Genomic DNA, 15,085 nt, shown 5'->3' on the forward strand with positions numbered 1-15,085 from the left:
TTCCACAGGTCATACTCCCCTTTCATTTTGACATGTATTTTCATGAGATTCCAGTAGTTATTTAACATAAATGTTTAGAAACATTCATTTGATTGTGAATACTCAAATACTACACAAATATTCCTTTGGCTAAAATTTTTGTATTCCATTTCTGTTCAAAACATTTAAAAGGAAAAAAGTTTGCTTCCAAATGAATTTAATTTCAATGTAGTAAAACTAAGTATTGAGTCCTTACTATTTTTATGCCAGATACAATAATTTATACACACACACACAACCCCACACACACCTATGTGCTTATACATATATGCAGTTTAATTTAATTCTTATAGCAAAGTCTGTAAGGTAACTACTTTTGTTCTCTTCTTAAGACAAATAACCAAAGTTATTGGTAGCTCTAGACTGGTGATATTTAGAAAATCGGAACTGTTTTTGTTCACCAGGTCACAGGGACTTACAAAGGTGGTGACTTGGCAATATGGGCCAAGTTAAGATAGCCCCAAGTTAAGTTTTTACTCTGAATTAGGATACAAGCAGACTTAAGGTCTTCAGTATTAATATAACATACCTCTTTATTTGATAGTATTTTACCAAAACTCTTTCATTTTTACAAATATTTAAATGAAATTATTTACTGGGATGCTAAATTTATTTTTTTAATTATTAATTTAAAATAAATTTATTTCTTTTAAAAATGAACAATTTAGAAATTTAATTATACCTAAATAAATCATGACAGTATGAGTTTATATTTCATAGGAGAAAGAAAAATGGAGAAGTACAAGACTGAGACCTCCAATCATCTTCGCTTTCTGTTTAATATAAGCAGTGAAAGTATGTAAGAAATAATGGAAGGGTGAAAATATTGTTGTATTTACACTTCATTTTCATACTTACAATCATATTTTCCAAGGCATGTTTGGCAAGCCAACAGTTTAGAAAGACAGGGACAAATAGATTCCTTAAGGAAGGCCAGAAGATCTAAAAAACAAACCAAAACTAAACTTTTATCTCAAAGCAAAAATCATCCAGCAGAATAAAATGTAGAACAACAAAAAAAAAAGTTAATAAAGACTAAAATTTTTAATGCATGTGATAAATTCTTTAAACTCATTAATGAAACGCAAGGAGAAGATCCAATCTTTTCATTCATTGGCCTAAGTCTTACTTAGGGAAAAATTCTTTGGGAAATTATTGTAGAAGCAGAAAGGAAAAAATTGAGCTCTGCTGAATGTCAGCTATAACTATGGTAATTCTATCATTAATCTTTCATTTTGACAGTTTATAATAGACATCATCTCTTTCTTTCCTACAACTCGAGGGGGAAAGTAGGAATAAGGAGAAAGAGAAGGCTTTCCCTTTTGATAACATTACCACTTACTCTCTTCAGATTTAAACATTTTAAGTGACATTGGGAACCATATTCAATTGGACTATATTTACTTAGCCTGCCATTTAATCTAGTTCCAGTTGTTCCTCTAGGTAAATCACTCAAATTAAAATAATTGTCAGGAATAAGCCACTTAGAATAACCACTTAAAATAATATTTGCTTATTTTCATAATTTTCCAAATAAAGTTCAAAGGAAGTGTTAGAAAGCATATCCCCAACAGACATTATCATAACTCTATGAAATACGGATTAAGACCTAATTTTGCAATGGTAAAGTGCTTGTTACACATTTATGGGGCTGCAATTGAGCAGGATCATCGTAGAATTGGTATTCCACAGAACTTTGATAAAGAAGCAAATTGCTAATTATCTGGCTGTTGGCAACTTTCTTATTAATGGGAGAATTGGACTTAGTAAATATTGTGTTTAAGCTAAAAATAAATATATGTTCAGTATGAGAAACTTTTATCAATACTTCGTTTCTATTTTTTTTTATTTGGGTATAGGTGACGTACAATGTTATATGAGTTTAAGATGTACAACTTAGTGATTTCACAAGTTTATACATCATGCCATGTTCACCACAAGGGTAGCCACCATCTGTGCTATGATATCAATATCACTGATTACATTCCTTAAGCTATGCCTTTTATTGCCATGGCATTCATTTCATACCTGGGCCTGTATCCCCACTCCCTTGCACCAAATTGGGTGCAATTTGCCCAACTCCCCACTCCCTTCCCTCTGGCAACCATCAGTTCTCTGTATTTATATGTCAGATTTTGTTTTTTGTCAGTTTATAACTTTTTAAAAAAAATTCTGCAATATACACAAGAAATGGAGTGATTAATTTCTAGTCTATCTAGATAATATTAACACCTATTCACATGGCACATCCAGAGCATATATGTCTGAAAAAGTATTTTATTTTGTTATTGCACTAAATCTCATTTGTATTTGTTTTCATTTAATTTCATAATCCAGTTATCCAACCGATTTTACTATTTATTTTTAATACCATGATCCTAACCAAAGCCTAAAATCATTTATTGAAGCTAATGTATTATTTATTAGTATTTAGATTTAAAGACTTAAGTCTAATGACAAAATTATTTATTTTAAAGATGCTTTTAGGACTTACTGAGATAATGAAGGGAACCGCATTAATTATTTCCAAGATGAAAGGTATTCGTAAAATCTGTTCCCAGATGTTTCCCTTCCAAGAAAGAATAAATAAAAATGAAAGTCAATTATACTGAATCCCATTAAAGGGGGAAAAAGACAGCACTCAGAATTTCTCCAGCAAGGATGCTTACATTAACAGAATACCAAATCATTACATAAAAATGTAGCAATGACTTTTAAAGAGTATTTTTCTTAATATAATTGTACTCTCTCAATTTTTTCGTAAGTTTAAGAAGTAGAACAAACATTTATAGGAAGTCTGGAATATTGCATACAACACATTTTGATCATATAATATTTCATGGAAGAAAACTTACTAGTAAAAATACCCATATTAAAGAAGCTACAGAATCAGTAAAATGATTCAATCTTTATTTTTTTACTACATGAGTTATATTCACAAACTATAAAGTATGTTAAATAGCTTGTAAATATATACACTTGTTAACGTTCCTTGGTATTAACATTGTTTCTATGTTAAAACTGAAAGGAAGAGCTTTTTCAATCATTTAGATTCTAATCGTCCAACCCACAGAGTACAACAGTATTCATTAAAACTGGTGACGTAATTTGTGGGTCCTAATGCAAAATGAAAATTCAGGGCTTCTTATTAACAAATTATGAACAATTTCCAGAAGGTGAGAGGAGAATATTAAAATAAGCACAGGCCCTGGAGGGGAGGTGGGTAGGAGGGATGGGGTGGCTGGGTGATGGACATTGAAGAGGGTATGTGCTATGGTGAGTTCTATGAATTGCATAAGGCTGATGAATCACAGACCTGTACTTCTGAAATACATGTTAATAAAAAAAAAAAATAAGCACAGGCCTTTCTAAATGTACAGCCCTAGGCAAATATATAGTACACAGTCATGAAGTTGTCTCTGATATAAACATGTTAATCACTGACACTTTCTTAAATGGTGTCCAATGCGGGGTGGGTGGGGGGAGAAAAAGAAAAAAAGAAAAAACTCAGAACTCCCTAAAGCAGTTTATTCTTCTTTGAAGAGATCTCCATATTAGAAAAGCAATTTGAAATCTGGGTCCCTGTATTTTCCAGTCATCTTATAATACTGGCTTCAAAGTTAGGAACTTTTCCTAATTTTCCTTGAGGTCCCAAAGGCTTCAAATATTACAGTAATAGAAGATACTACCACATCACAAAGCAAGGTTCTAGACTGGCTAATAACCATGAACTCAAATATTAGGTAATAAGTTTTGCTGTATGTCATTCTTCACCATCTCCAGGCTATCCAGAAAGTGGTAAGAGGAGCAGGTGGAAGAAATGGAAGCAACGAGAAACCCTCTGTACTGACATATTAGTGATGTTTTGGTGCTTCCTCAAGAGAACCACTTTGGGAGCTCGGCTCTCACATAGAGACTGTATTTGGCTCATGCCCAAGACATCTAAACATGAAGAGACAACAGTGCCATGAGAAAAGAGGGCTGAAACGAGAGCAAGCCGCAATGACGCCAATTCTAAGACAAAGGTACTTTTTTCTGGGAACCAAACGAGACTCTAAAGAATAAAATCTATGGCCATTTTAAAGGAGTTTACACTTGGCATGGCGGTGCACCTGAAGGCAAAACAAGACTTCAATAGCTGGTGGACCTCAGAGGTCCACGGCTTAGGTCACAGTCTTAGCGGCCAGCGAGAGGCACTGAAGCATCCGAGGAGCACCAGTCAAAGGTCTGCAGAAGACCACAGCAGCCCTACTTGTGTCTGTCATGCAGAGCAACCCAACACAAGACTCTCTACTTGTGCTAGTGCGGCACCTTCATTCCAGACGCTGACTTGACCTCACTCCCTGTGCCTCCTCAGCCCCAGAGGGACCAGGATCAGCAACATTAAATAAGAAAGGAAGTGGGAATGACTGATAACCTCACAAGGATTCCCCATCCCACACAGGTCTGAGCCAAGGTTAAGCTGAAGTCTTGAAGTGAATGAAAATTTTAAATGTTTATATGTATTGAGCATAATATCTAAAATACTAAACTGAAATTTGCCTTGTGATTGGAGACTACAAATGTTCTGGGACCTTGACAACATATCATCTGATCAGCATGGATCAGGAGGATGTGTGGATTTGGAAAAGTGTCTGAGGACTAAAGACCTTTCCTACTTGTGCTAAGTCAAGTTGGTTCAATAAAGCAGTTATGACTGATTTTGGATGTGCATGTTAAATTACCATTTCATTCACCAGTTTTTTTGTTGTTGTTTTGTTTTGTTTTGTTTTGTTTTTACTGAATGCTTAACATTTGGCTTATTCATTCCTGGTGTGTTTTTACTGGTGATTGTACCTCTCTCTTTGGTGTCAATGACTGTTGCTGGGGAAAAGACTGATGTGACCAGCAAGAGAAGGAAGGTTGTGGAAGCAGTTACCACTGGAGATATGTCAGGATATCTCTATTAATACACAGCAAGATTGATATTAATTTTCTTAGCTATGAGATACTGTTTGGACAACTTTAGTTCATAGTAAACAAAAATGATATATATCTCTGATGACTCTCTTCATTTCCTTTTGTAATACATCAATTTTATTTCATGGATTTTTTTTCAAACAATTAAGAGTCTCATAAGTGTTATCTGACTTAATCTGGTTAATTTCTGATTTATCTTCTATATTAAAGCCAAAAGATTCTTTCTAAAATGCCACTACCAACATAATAATATCCAACTATTCCTTGGATTATATGAAGTTTCATAATCTGGACTCTGGTTACTGGTCTTGTTTGTATCTATTATACTTCTATTTCCATCTTGAATCCAGCCACAGATTCATCCATACTGAATTTTATAGAGTTCTCTGAATAAGTTAGACTATTCCATACTTTTATAACTCTGCTCATACTTCTCCTACTGCTTGGAATGCCCCACTCCCTATGCCTTTATCACTAATCTCCTGGATAAGTGTTAATAACATGTTACAGAACTGCTTGCTTCCTTGCATGTTAGGGCTTGAGAAGTATGTTAATGCACCGACTGAATGGTTCCGTCGGTTAGCATCTGCCTTTGGCTCAGGTCACGATCCCAGGGTTCTGGGATCCAGCCCCACGCCAGACTCCCTGCTCAACCAACAGACTGTATTCTCTCTTTGTTGCTCCCCCTGCTTCTGTTCTCTTGTTCTCTCTGTCAAATAAATAAATAAAATCTTAAAAAAAGAGAGAGAGAGAAGAAAAATAATTTCTTAGGTAGCTTTATCTAAGTGTGTAGAACTACGTTTCTCTTATGGAATTCAATAAAGTATAAATAAACGTTAATCCAACCATCTTACAACATTTGCTATGGACCTAAATTTCCTTAATCAATAAAAATGCAGGAAAATAGATACTTTTCTAAAATGTATCAGGCTTTATTTTTACCATGAATAAAAATGGAAGTTGTAACTATTATCTCTGTACCTCTAAAATGCACTCAAAAAACTATAAGATGTATGGTAATATTGTTGTTAGACCAAGATGTACCCAGGAACTTTTTAAAAACACTTTCTTCTTCAATATTAAAAATACCTGTATGGGCGCCTGTGCGGCTCAGTCAGTAAAGTGACTGCCTTCATCTCAGGTCATGTTCCTGGAGTCTCCGGATCAAGTCCTGCTTTGGGCTCCTAGCTCCACAGGGAGTCTGCTTCTCCCTCTGACTTTCTACCCTCTCGAGGTCTCTCTAATTGCTCTCTCGCTTTCTCTCTCTCAAATAAATAAATAAAATCTTAAAAAAAATACCTATATGTAAAGACAAAACTAAAAAGGCTGATAACTTATCTTCTTTTAGTGAATTTAAAATAGTGTAGTAACCTCAAGATAGTCTTATTTTGTATCTCTAAATGTAAACTGAAAAATAATTAGATTCACCATTTCCATGGCACCAGAAGCAGAATCACCAGTATTGGTGCATCTGGGTGGCTCAATCCATTAAGCAACCAACTCTGGCTTGGGTCATGACCTTAAGGTCATGGTGCTCCGTGGGGAGTCTGTTTGTGCCTCTCCTTTCCCCTCTGCCCCTAGTCCCATTCTCACTCACACCCTTGCACTCTCTCTCTCTCTTTAAAAATAAATAAAATCTTAGGGGGGAAAAAAGAAGAAGAAGACGAAGAAGAATCACCAGTATCTATGGGTGTCTAGGAGTCCTAGTCAAATCCTTTGTTCTTTGCCAGAAAGGAGCCCATCATGTGTTAAAATTTCAAAACTGTTGCTTTTTATAAAGTGATTATAGAAAAAAGAACTGTAGATTTAACAGAAGCCTTCTAGGTATGTTGGATTTTTGTTTGCAGAATTTTGGAAATTATGCTGGGGTTTGTTTTCGTTTCCTTTTGATTTAATGAATGTGTGTGTATAAATAGAGTTCTATTTTGAAAGCAGTTGATAAAGACATAGAGGATATTTATGGTAACAGAAGAATAAGAACTTTACTGCTGGGCGATCCCATGGTTGTTCTGCCAAGTAGCTATAAACATGAATGGAATGATGATTTAAGTACAGACCTGCACTTCTGTAGGATGGAGGATTCAATAAGTTGATGTCAGGGATTTTTAAATCATTATCTGCTAACCTCTACATGCACTTGATAGAGTTTTTGCTCATTTAAAATGATTTTTATTCATTGTTTTTGTTTTTCGAAATCTGCAGTCTCCACGATTGTTTAAACTGTTCTGTTAAGGATTAAGTCATCATGCTTATTGTAGAATACTTAACTTCAAGAATTATGAAGTGCTTACCGATTACTGTATTAAATTTGCTTTTAAATATTATATATGTATATAATATATACAATATGAACATTATCTGTATATACATGTAAACAAATATAAAAATAAATATTCATTTGCTATTAACATTGGTAGTTTAGAACCTAACGTATCCAAGAACAATATTAGAATGTATATAGTTGCTAATGCACTATCCATTTCTGTGTACCTCTCTATAATTTTTCTCAAATATCTAATTTGAAGAAATAAATCTAATTTCAGAGGAGGATCTCATTGAGTTTCTGCTATCCAAATTTGCCTTAATTATAAGCCATAAATAGCTACCAATTACTTAATTTATTCATTCTTACTTTGTGTAAAACTTGCTTCATCCATCATTTTTTTTTTAGTCCTTTCTAACTAGTTTCTCTAAAGGATGCAGATATTTTCCATCATTGGGCAATCCTCTCTGCCTCATTTGACCACTTCTATGGTAGTGACCCTATCCCAGTCAATCAACATTCTTCATTTAGCACTTCTACTCCTAATTGTATGCCATTGAAATTGGTTTCTTACAAGTGAATAACAAATGATTTCCAGTCTTTCTACCTTTCTTTTTATGTCTCTGTGTTCCCTGATTACTCTGTCCTTCTTCCAACAACCATAGTGAAGCAGCTCCATCAAAGGAACCTTGGGTTCTCTGTTGGTTATTGTCCCACACTTAAGACACTTAAATGCTTCCTTCACCATATCTGTGAAAATAACCTCGACATCTTAAATCTCTCTTCCCTGCATGTTCCAGATTCTCATTTTTAGTTGTTCACATGTCATGTCTACCTATCTATCCATAAGCTCCTCAAATTCACTATTTCCAAAACTGTTTCCATTATTATATCTATCTTGACTCCAATCTGATTTTTCCTTGGTGTAATTTCTCTAAGTTTTATTGCCATGTTCCCAATCATTTGAATTTAGAAAATGTTAAAGCGATATTTGATCGTGCCTTTTCCTCAACTTTCTCAACCAATTAGTTGATGATTTCTTTAGTTTCTACCTTTATATTTCATCTTGCATCAACTCTGTCTATTCTATTGACCCAGCCAAAAACTCATTCCCAGTTTTCCTTCCTATAATTGTGTCTTAATTTAGCACATGGCTCTCTCTGTGATGTCTCTCTGACCTGTGCTGCACAGATGTTCTGAACTAATACTCTTAAAACTTAATTACAATTATAGACCTCTCATGTTCAACGTTCTCCATCAAATTCCCATTATATGTTGCTATACAAGGCTCTCAAAATATTGTGCCAAATTTTCCCAACCAATATTTTCCCAAATGCCCCCCCAAATTCTGCCTAAACTTCTATATTATTCTTCCAATTTTATATGCACATTACTTCTTTTATGCCTTTGCTAATTCTATAAATCCCTAGTGTCTTGTCTTTTCATCTTTCCTTATTGAAATCACTGACTCAGGGACTCTGCTCTGCTTAACTCAGTCAAGTATTTTCTTTTCATCATATGATCAGACATCTCTCTACCCCCATGGGACTTGATTTGCTCCTCACTGGAAGTACCTACTATTCTGTTTTGTATTATTATTTTTTAAAAGATTTTATTTATTTATTCAACAGAGAGAGATTACAAGTAGGCAGAGAGGCAGGCAGAGAGAGAGAGGAGGAAGCAGGCTCCCCACCGAGCAGAGAGCCTGATATGGGACTCGATCCCAGGACCCTGAGATCATGACCTGAGCCGAAGGCAGCGGCTTAACCCACTGAGCCACCCAGGTGCCCCTGTTTTGTATTATTATTATTTGTATTTTGTATCTGCATAATTTTCTCCTGCTTATCGCCCTTTCTAGATGGAAACTCACTGAGAAAAGAACAATGCACAGTATGGAGCTCCTCATCAAATATGGACTCAATAAATATTTGTTAAATTGTGTTAGCCAGACAAAGCCTCACCAAAAATTAAACAATTCATTAAAATAATGCCTAGAAGACATGTTTTTGTTCCCTCAAAGTTTTTTCTACAGATCAGGAAAAGAGGTTAAGAACAATTAAAAGCAAGACCATTCCATTTGCTTGCCTCACATAAGCATTATAGAATAGGTAAGTTAAGCACAGGAATTAGGGAAATATTTTAAGCCACCAAGGAAAATATTATTATACTACAGATTTTTATCACATACCACAGAGGCCCAAAATAATTAAAGAGGTTTAAGAAGAACTTGTTTTGCCCCAGGGTATAAATTATAAATAGAGGAATACTGGGTTATGCTACTACTGTGTTCTATCAGCCAAAAACTTCCAATTAAAATAACTTACCTTATAACTGAGATAACCAAGTAGTATTGTTTCAAACAGACTTATCAACGCCACTGAAACCTGAAAAAAAATGTACCTCAATCAGAAAATGCAATAAAATTTTAAAAATATATTCATGATTATAATACTATTAAATTTATAAATATGGACATATATGTGTGTCTGTATGTATGTATCTGTATAATATACAGATATAAACATAAGGAGGTATTATGTGGCACTCTAACTTCTTCTATATACAGGTGGCAGGTTGCAGGCCATTCCCAAAACTACAGGTTAGTTTTATATTTCTAATACTCCTTAATAAATACTTTTATTATCTCAAATATAAATGTGGAATTAGAAGAGTCAGACTGGCTGGAGTTTACATGGTATGTAGAGAATAGGTTGTTTTGTGTGTGTTCCTAATATGCATAATCACACACAACTGCACTACCACAAACACTGCCCTCTCCCAGCAACACCTCCACCACCTCTACAACATCTATCAATGACAGCAGTTCCTTTCAGAAAATAAAAGAATGTAAGCTTCAACTTGAGAGATACATTCTCTCCTGTCACCCGCCTCAAACAAAATGAAACAGCAACATCCTTGAACACTAAACAAAATAGTCCACATCAACAGTTCAAGATACGACCAGATTTTATTTGAATGGACGTCATAATCAATTCCTCTTTCACAGACCAATTCCTCTTTCACAGCTGGAAGAGCATGTCCTGGACAAGCTTCCACCTTTCTCTACATTCTCTACTAAATATACAATTTCTGCTGCTGAACTACCAAAAGGTTATAACTGCAACAGAAAAGGTAAGTAGAAAAAATATCCAAATTATTTTGTATTAAGTACTTTCAGCGCTTTGGAGTAGCTGAATAGAAGCAAAATAAGCAAGCATAAACAAGAAATGACTCCAATAACAAACATATTGGTTTAAAGATTTTGAGGTTTAAGACTATCTGCATAAGAAAGGCAGATACCCTGGAGTTTTAAATTTTAACTCCTATTGTAATGAAAACTTTGATTAAAGTGAATATTAAAACAGAAGTACAATAAAAAAGCATATGAATGCATGGCAATACAAGTAAAATATATTCAGAAGTACATATGGAAGCCAAGCATTGTTCTGATATAAAATGCACACCTCTTAAATGTTCTCCACAAGTCCTTTAAATCATAATCATCCATGCTTTTTTTCTATAAGTAGTGTTAGATGGTCTCTAGAACATTTGTAGCATGGATTACTCAAAATCCTATTTGAAAATGAACATTATTATTATTATTATTGTAAAATATCATTATCAGATAAAAGCAATTTTAAAATGTATTTCAAGGCCATATATGACTATTCTTAAAAATATTAACTTACTTTAAAAGTGTATCTCACTGAAGAATAATATAGGAATCAAGCTAGAGATTAAAAGACTACATTTTTAGTGAACACTTAAATATTTGAAAAGGTATTTGTACTTAATGACACTGCATGAAAATCAGTACAAAAAAAATTAAATGCAACTTTACTTCAAAAAAAAGTATGAAATACCGATACAGTAAAAACTTGATTTCATAGTTATAAACACAATACATAAATAGTTAAAATAATCCATTATAACATTTAAAATGTACAGACTTCACAATCCTAATGACTAAAAAACAAACCAAACACTTGATTTTAAGGCTGTTTATACACAGTCGGTTTTAGAGTCTTTCCATTACGTCCAAGATTCAAATGTCTTCCAATCTGTAATTTTTGACCTTTTTATCTTAGTGACTGTACTCTTTAAAGAATTTTACTTTTGAAAAATAACAAAGTAAAAAGTATCTGTTGGAGAGAGACAAGAGTACATGTAAAGGAGAGAGATGGGAACGTGTAAAAAGTTTGCTGGGTGTAAAATTCAACAGAAAAAGGAACAAATGTGGTATATATACACAATGGAATACTATGCAGCCATCAAAAGAAACGATATCTTGCCATTTGCGACAACATGGATGGAACTAGAGCGTATCATGCTTAGCGAAATAAGCGGAGAAAGACAACTATCATATGATCTCCCTTATATGAGGAAGTGGTGATGTAACATGGGGGTTTAAGTGGGTAGGAGAAGAATCCAAGAAACAAGATGGGATAGGGAGGGAGACAAACCATAAGTGACTCTTAATCTCACGAAAAAAACTGTGGGTTGCTGGGGGTTGGGAGAAGGGGGGTAGGGTTATGGACATTGGGGAGGGTATGTGCTTTTGAGTAAATTGGAAGGGGAGGTGAACCATGAGAGACTATGGACTCTGAAAAACAATCTGAGGGCTTTGAAGTGGCGGGGGGGTGGGAGGTTGGGGTACCAGATGGTGGGTATTATAGAGGGCACGGCTTGCATGGAGCACTGGGTGTGGTGAAAAAATAATGAATACTGTTTTTCTGAAAATAAATAAAATTGGAAAGAAAAAAGAAAAAGGAACAAAGAAGAGGTATAGAGGACTCTAGGGAACACCCCAACAATGTAATTCAGACATGTTCCCTCTCATTTCTTACTCTTTCCTCAGGACTCCTTTTATGCCAGAACATATTTTTCCTTTTATTTACACAATTATCTGTTTAGGGACCAAGCTCTCGCTATTGTTTATATGAGCCATTCATTTACTTGTTTATGCATTTGATAATTATTTACTGAGATTCTACCATGTTCCAGACACTGTAGATACAGTAAAAGAGCAAACACGGTTATGGGCTTTTGATGAATTTTTCAAGGATTGTGTAAAATTTATACCTAGAGTCATTTTGAGAACTTGTGGTGCCTTAATACACTGATTTACTCTGTTTTTCTCCAAACCCTTAAAAACTTTCTGAAGTCTAATCCTGATCAGAAGGAAATTCTCAAAAGGTAGAATGCAGGGCTCAGGCAAACACAAGGATAGGGAAAAAAAAATCTGTCCAAGACATGCATCAAGATTAATTAAGCAATAAAACAAATTCAGTTTTAATATCAATAGTTTTCTCTCCAACAGTATTTCTCTATGAAATATGAACAAAGCCGGAAGTAGAAGGATAGAACAAAATTGTACATAACCTGTAAGCCCCATAAAGGTAGACTTCTGTTCACCCAAAAGATATGAGACCTATAAAAAATGATAAGATATTAGATTTTAAAAACATGAAAAATGCATTCATCTTAAAATTTTAATTGAAGTTGGAAATATTTAAATACTGCTTCATTAAAAGAAAATAAAATCTCAAAATTGAAATTAGAAAAGCTTTATATTGTTTCTGTTTTCTTTTTGATAATATTCACTTCTATTCAAGGAATAGAAAATGGTTTATTTCTAAACCCTTTGTAATTTCGTTTTTATTCTCATGTTAATAAAGAAAAAAACATAATGGACCCTTATCTAAGGAATGATTATGGCAAGGTAGAAAAACTTCAAACCCTTTACTAGTCAATGCTCCATTGAAAAGTCACTTAAGAGTCTTCCACAAACGCAAATGATTTCGTTATTTTTAACACTGTTAATATTTAGGGAATACAAAGTCAACAGCATAAATAATCAGAATAAAGTGAGTAACTCACAGAGCACATTAATATTTCAGATCTGGGTTTGTATAAAACAGTATGCCACCAAGAATATCCGTAACTAAGGTTAGCATAACCCATTATGTAGGACAGAGTGACTGCTCTTAAATATCTGCTAAAAATCATATCATCTCTGATGTTAAAAATTGTTTATACTCTGTGAAAAAACACCATCTACTTCTAATATAGCCACTAGTTATATATATATTTTAAGTATGTTCCACGCCCAATGTAGAGTTGAACTTACTACCCCAAGATCAAGTCAATGCTCTCCTGACTGAGCCAGCCAGTTGCCCCCACTAGTTACAACTTTTAACTCCTTATACCCTACTATTGCCTACATTATTTTGTGTACAGCTGATTAATGAAAGGTCATACACAGCAATATAATCTATTCATTAGATGATGAGAATAGTTATATTATGCTGCCAAAAAAATGCAAATAAAAATATTATAAGACAGAACAAAGCCTAGTCACTTTTTAAAGCTATTAAGTATTAGAGGAGTCCCATAAAGTATCAAGTGTATTTTTAAATATTTAAGTTATTTCTTTTTGGTGATATGTTAAATAATAACAAAGAGCAATAAACTTTCTAAAATTCTAGTTTTAAAAAGATTTTCAAACTTTAAAATAATATTCAAAGAAACTACCTATGGCCTTAAACGGAAGTACTGTGTAATTCCAGAATGTCACATCTACTTAGACAACTGTTCTCTTCAACTGATCCAAACCAAACCTATGACCTTTCTCTCAAACACTGGTCCTCTCCATTTTGTACCTGTCAGCAAATGGCACCAAATTCCAACAAGCCTGGTTACCCAAAAACTTAGGTATCATCTTAGATTTTTTCCTCTCCTGTATTTGCAAATAAAAAAATGTGATGCAAATGACATCAGTCATCAAATCTTTTCAATTCTTACCACCAAATATCTGTAGAATGCATCTACCTCTCTTCTTCTCTACTACCACAACCACTTCAACCAATCTACCATTTTTTTGCAAATGGGATTCTTGCAAAAACCCACCAAGTAGGAACCTACACTTCTTTTTGCCTTCTACATTTTCCCTCCAAATTACAAATACAGATTCTTTTTAAATGTGATTTAGATCACATGACACCTCTGTGTGTTGGCCCTACACTTTTGTCGGGATAAAGACCAAAACTCTTAAATGGCGGCACTCTTAAACTTACTCAACTGTGACATGACCCTTCCTATCCCAGCCTTTTCTATAGGAACTCTTCCTTTATCCTAGAGCTCTCAGCTCAACTATCTCTCAGGAAAACCTTCCTTGAAGCAGCCAATCAATCAACCATCAACGTAGTTAACTAGTCTCTTAGGTGATCTCACTCACCAGACCTCTTCTGCCATTTATGTAGGTCATAACTTTACATTTATTTGCATATATATTTCCTTAATAGTTGTCTTCTCATTAAACTGCAAGTTTCCCTAAGATGAGACAGTATGTCTATTTTCCTCACCATTATAATCCCAATGTCTTTTGGAGCACACACCTATAGTAAGTTAGGCATCAATATAAACAAATGGATGATGCCATAAAGGGAAAAATATGGCTGATGACTTCAGCCATACTGTCCTGTCCAAAACACATCTTATATTCTCAGTGACAAGATATGTAAAGAGGGATATGGACATTTTTCATAGATCAAAACTATATGCTATAAATATTACTAAATAACTAAGTAAATAGCAATCTCAGGAAAATTATAAAATACATTGTGAATCAAAAGTTTAAGAGCATTTTCAAAGAGAAATTAATACTTAATGTGGAGGTACTAAAGCTAGTTATCAAATAAATAGCATTTTCTTTGGACTGGGATGTTATTCTATTTTGTTAGGTCTTGAAATACCACAGGTTCTTAAATTTGAATAAAACTTTAAAGAAAAGCTGTTTCTTAGACAAGGCTATGTCGTGTGAAA

The 15,085-nt window shown here is 34.1% G+C and overlaps 1 protein-coding gene across 9 annotated transcripts in view; it reads right to left on the bottom strand.

Annotated features, from left to right (window-relative positions):
• KCNT2 (potassium sodium-activated channel subfamily T member 2) overlaps positions 1 to 15,085 on the bottom strand; it is a 363,831-nt gene that overhangs the window by 226,265 nt on the left and 122,481 nt on the right. For all 9 annotated transcript variants that reach the window (XM_044266873.1, XM_044266869.1, XM_044266868.1 and 6 more), the window contains exons 4-7: positions 12,644 to 12,692; positions 9,586 to 9,645; positions 2,534 to 2,608; positions 898 to 981 (exon numbers count right to left, since the gene is read on the bottom strand). In XM_044266873.1, the coding sequence (XP_044122808.1) occupies positions 898 to 981; positions 2,534 to 2,608; positions 9,586 to 9,645; positions 12,644 to 12,692 (268 nt within the window). The remainder of the gene's footprint in view (positions 1 to 897; positions 982 to 2,533; positions 2,609 to 9,585; positions 9,646 to 12,643; positions 12,693 to 15,085) is intronic.

This window comes from Neovison vison, chromosome 10 (assembly GCF_020171115.1).
Source record: "Neovison vison isolate M4711 chromosome 10, ASM_NN_V1, whole genome shotgun sequence".
Taxonomy (NCBI): domain Eukaryota; kingdom Metazoa; phylum Chordata; class Mammalia; order Carnivora; family Mustelidae; genus Neogale; species Neogale vison.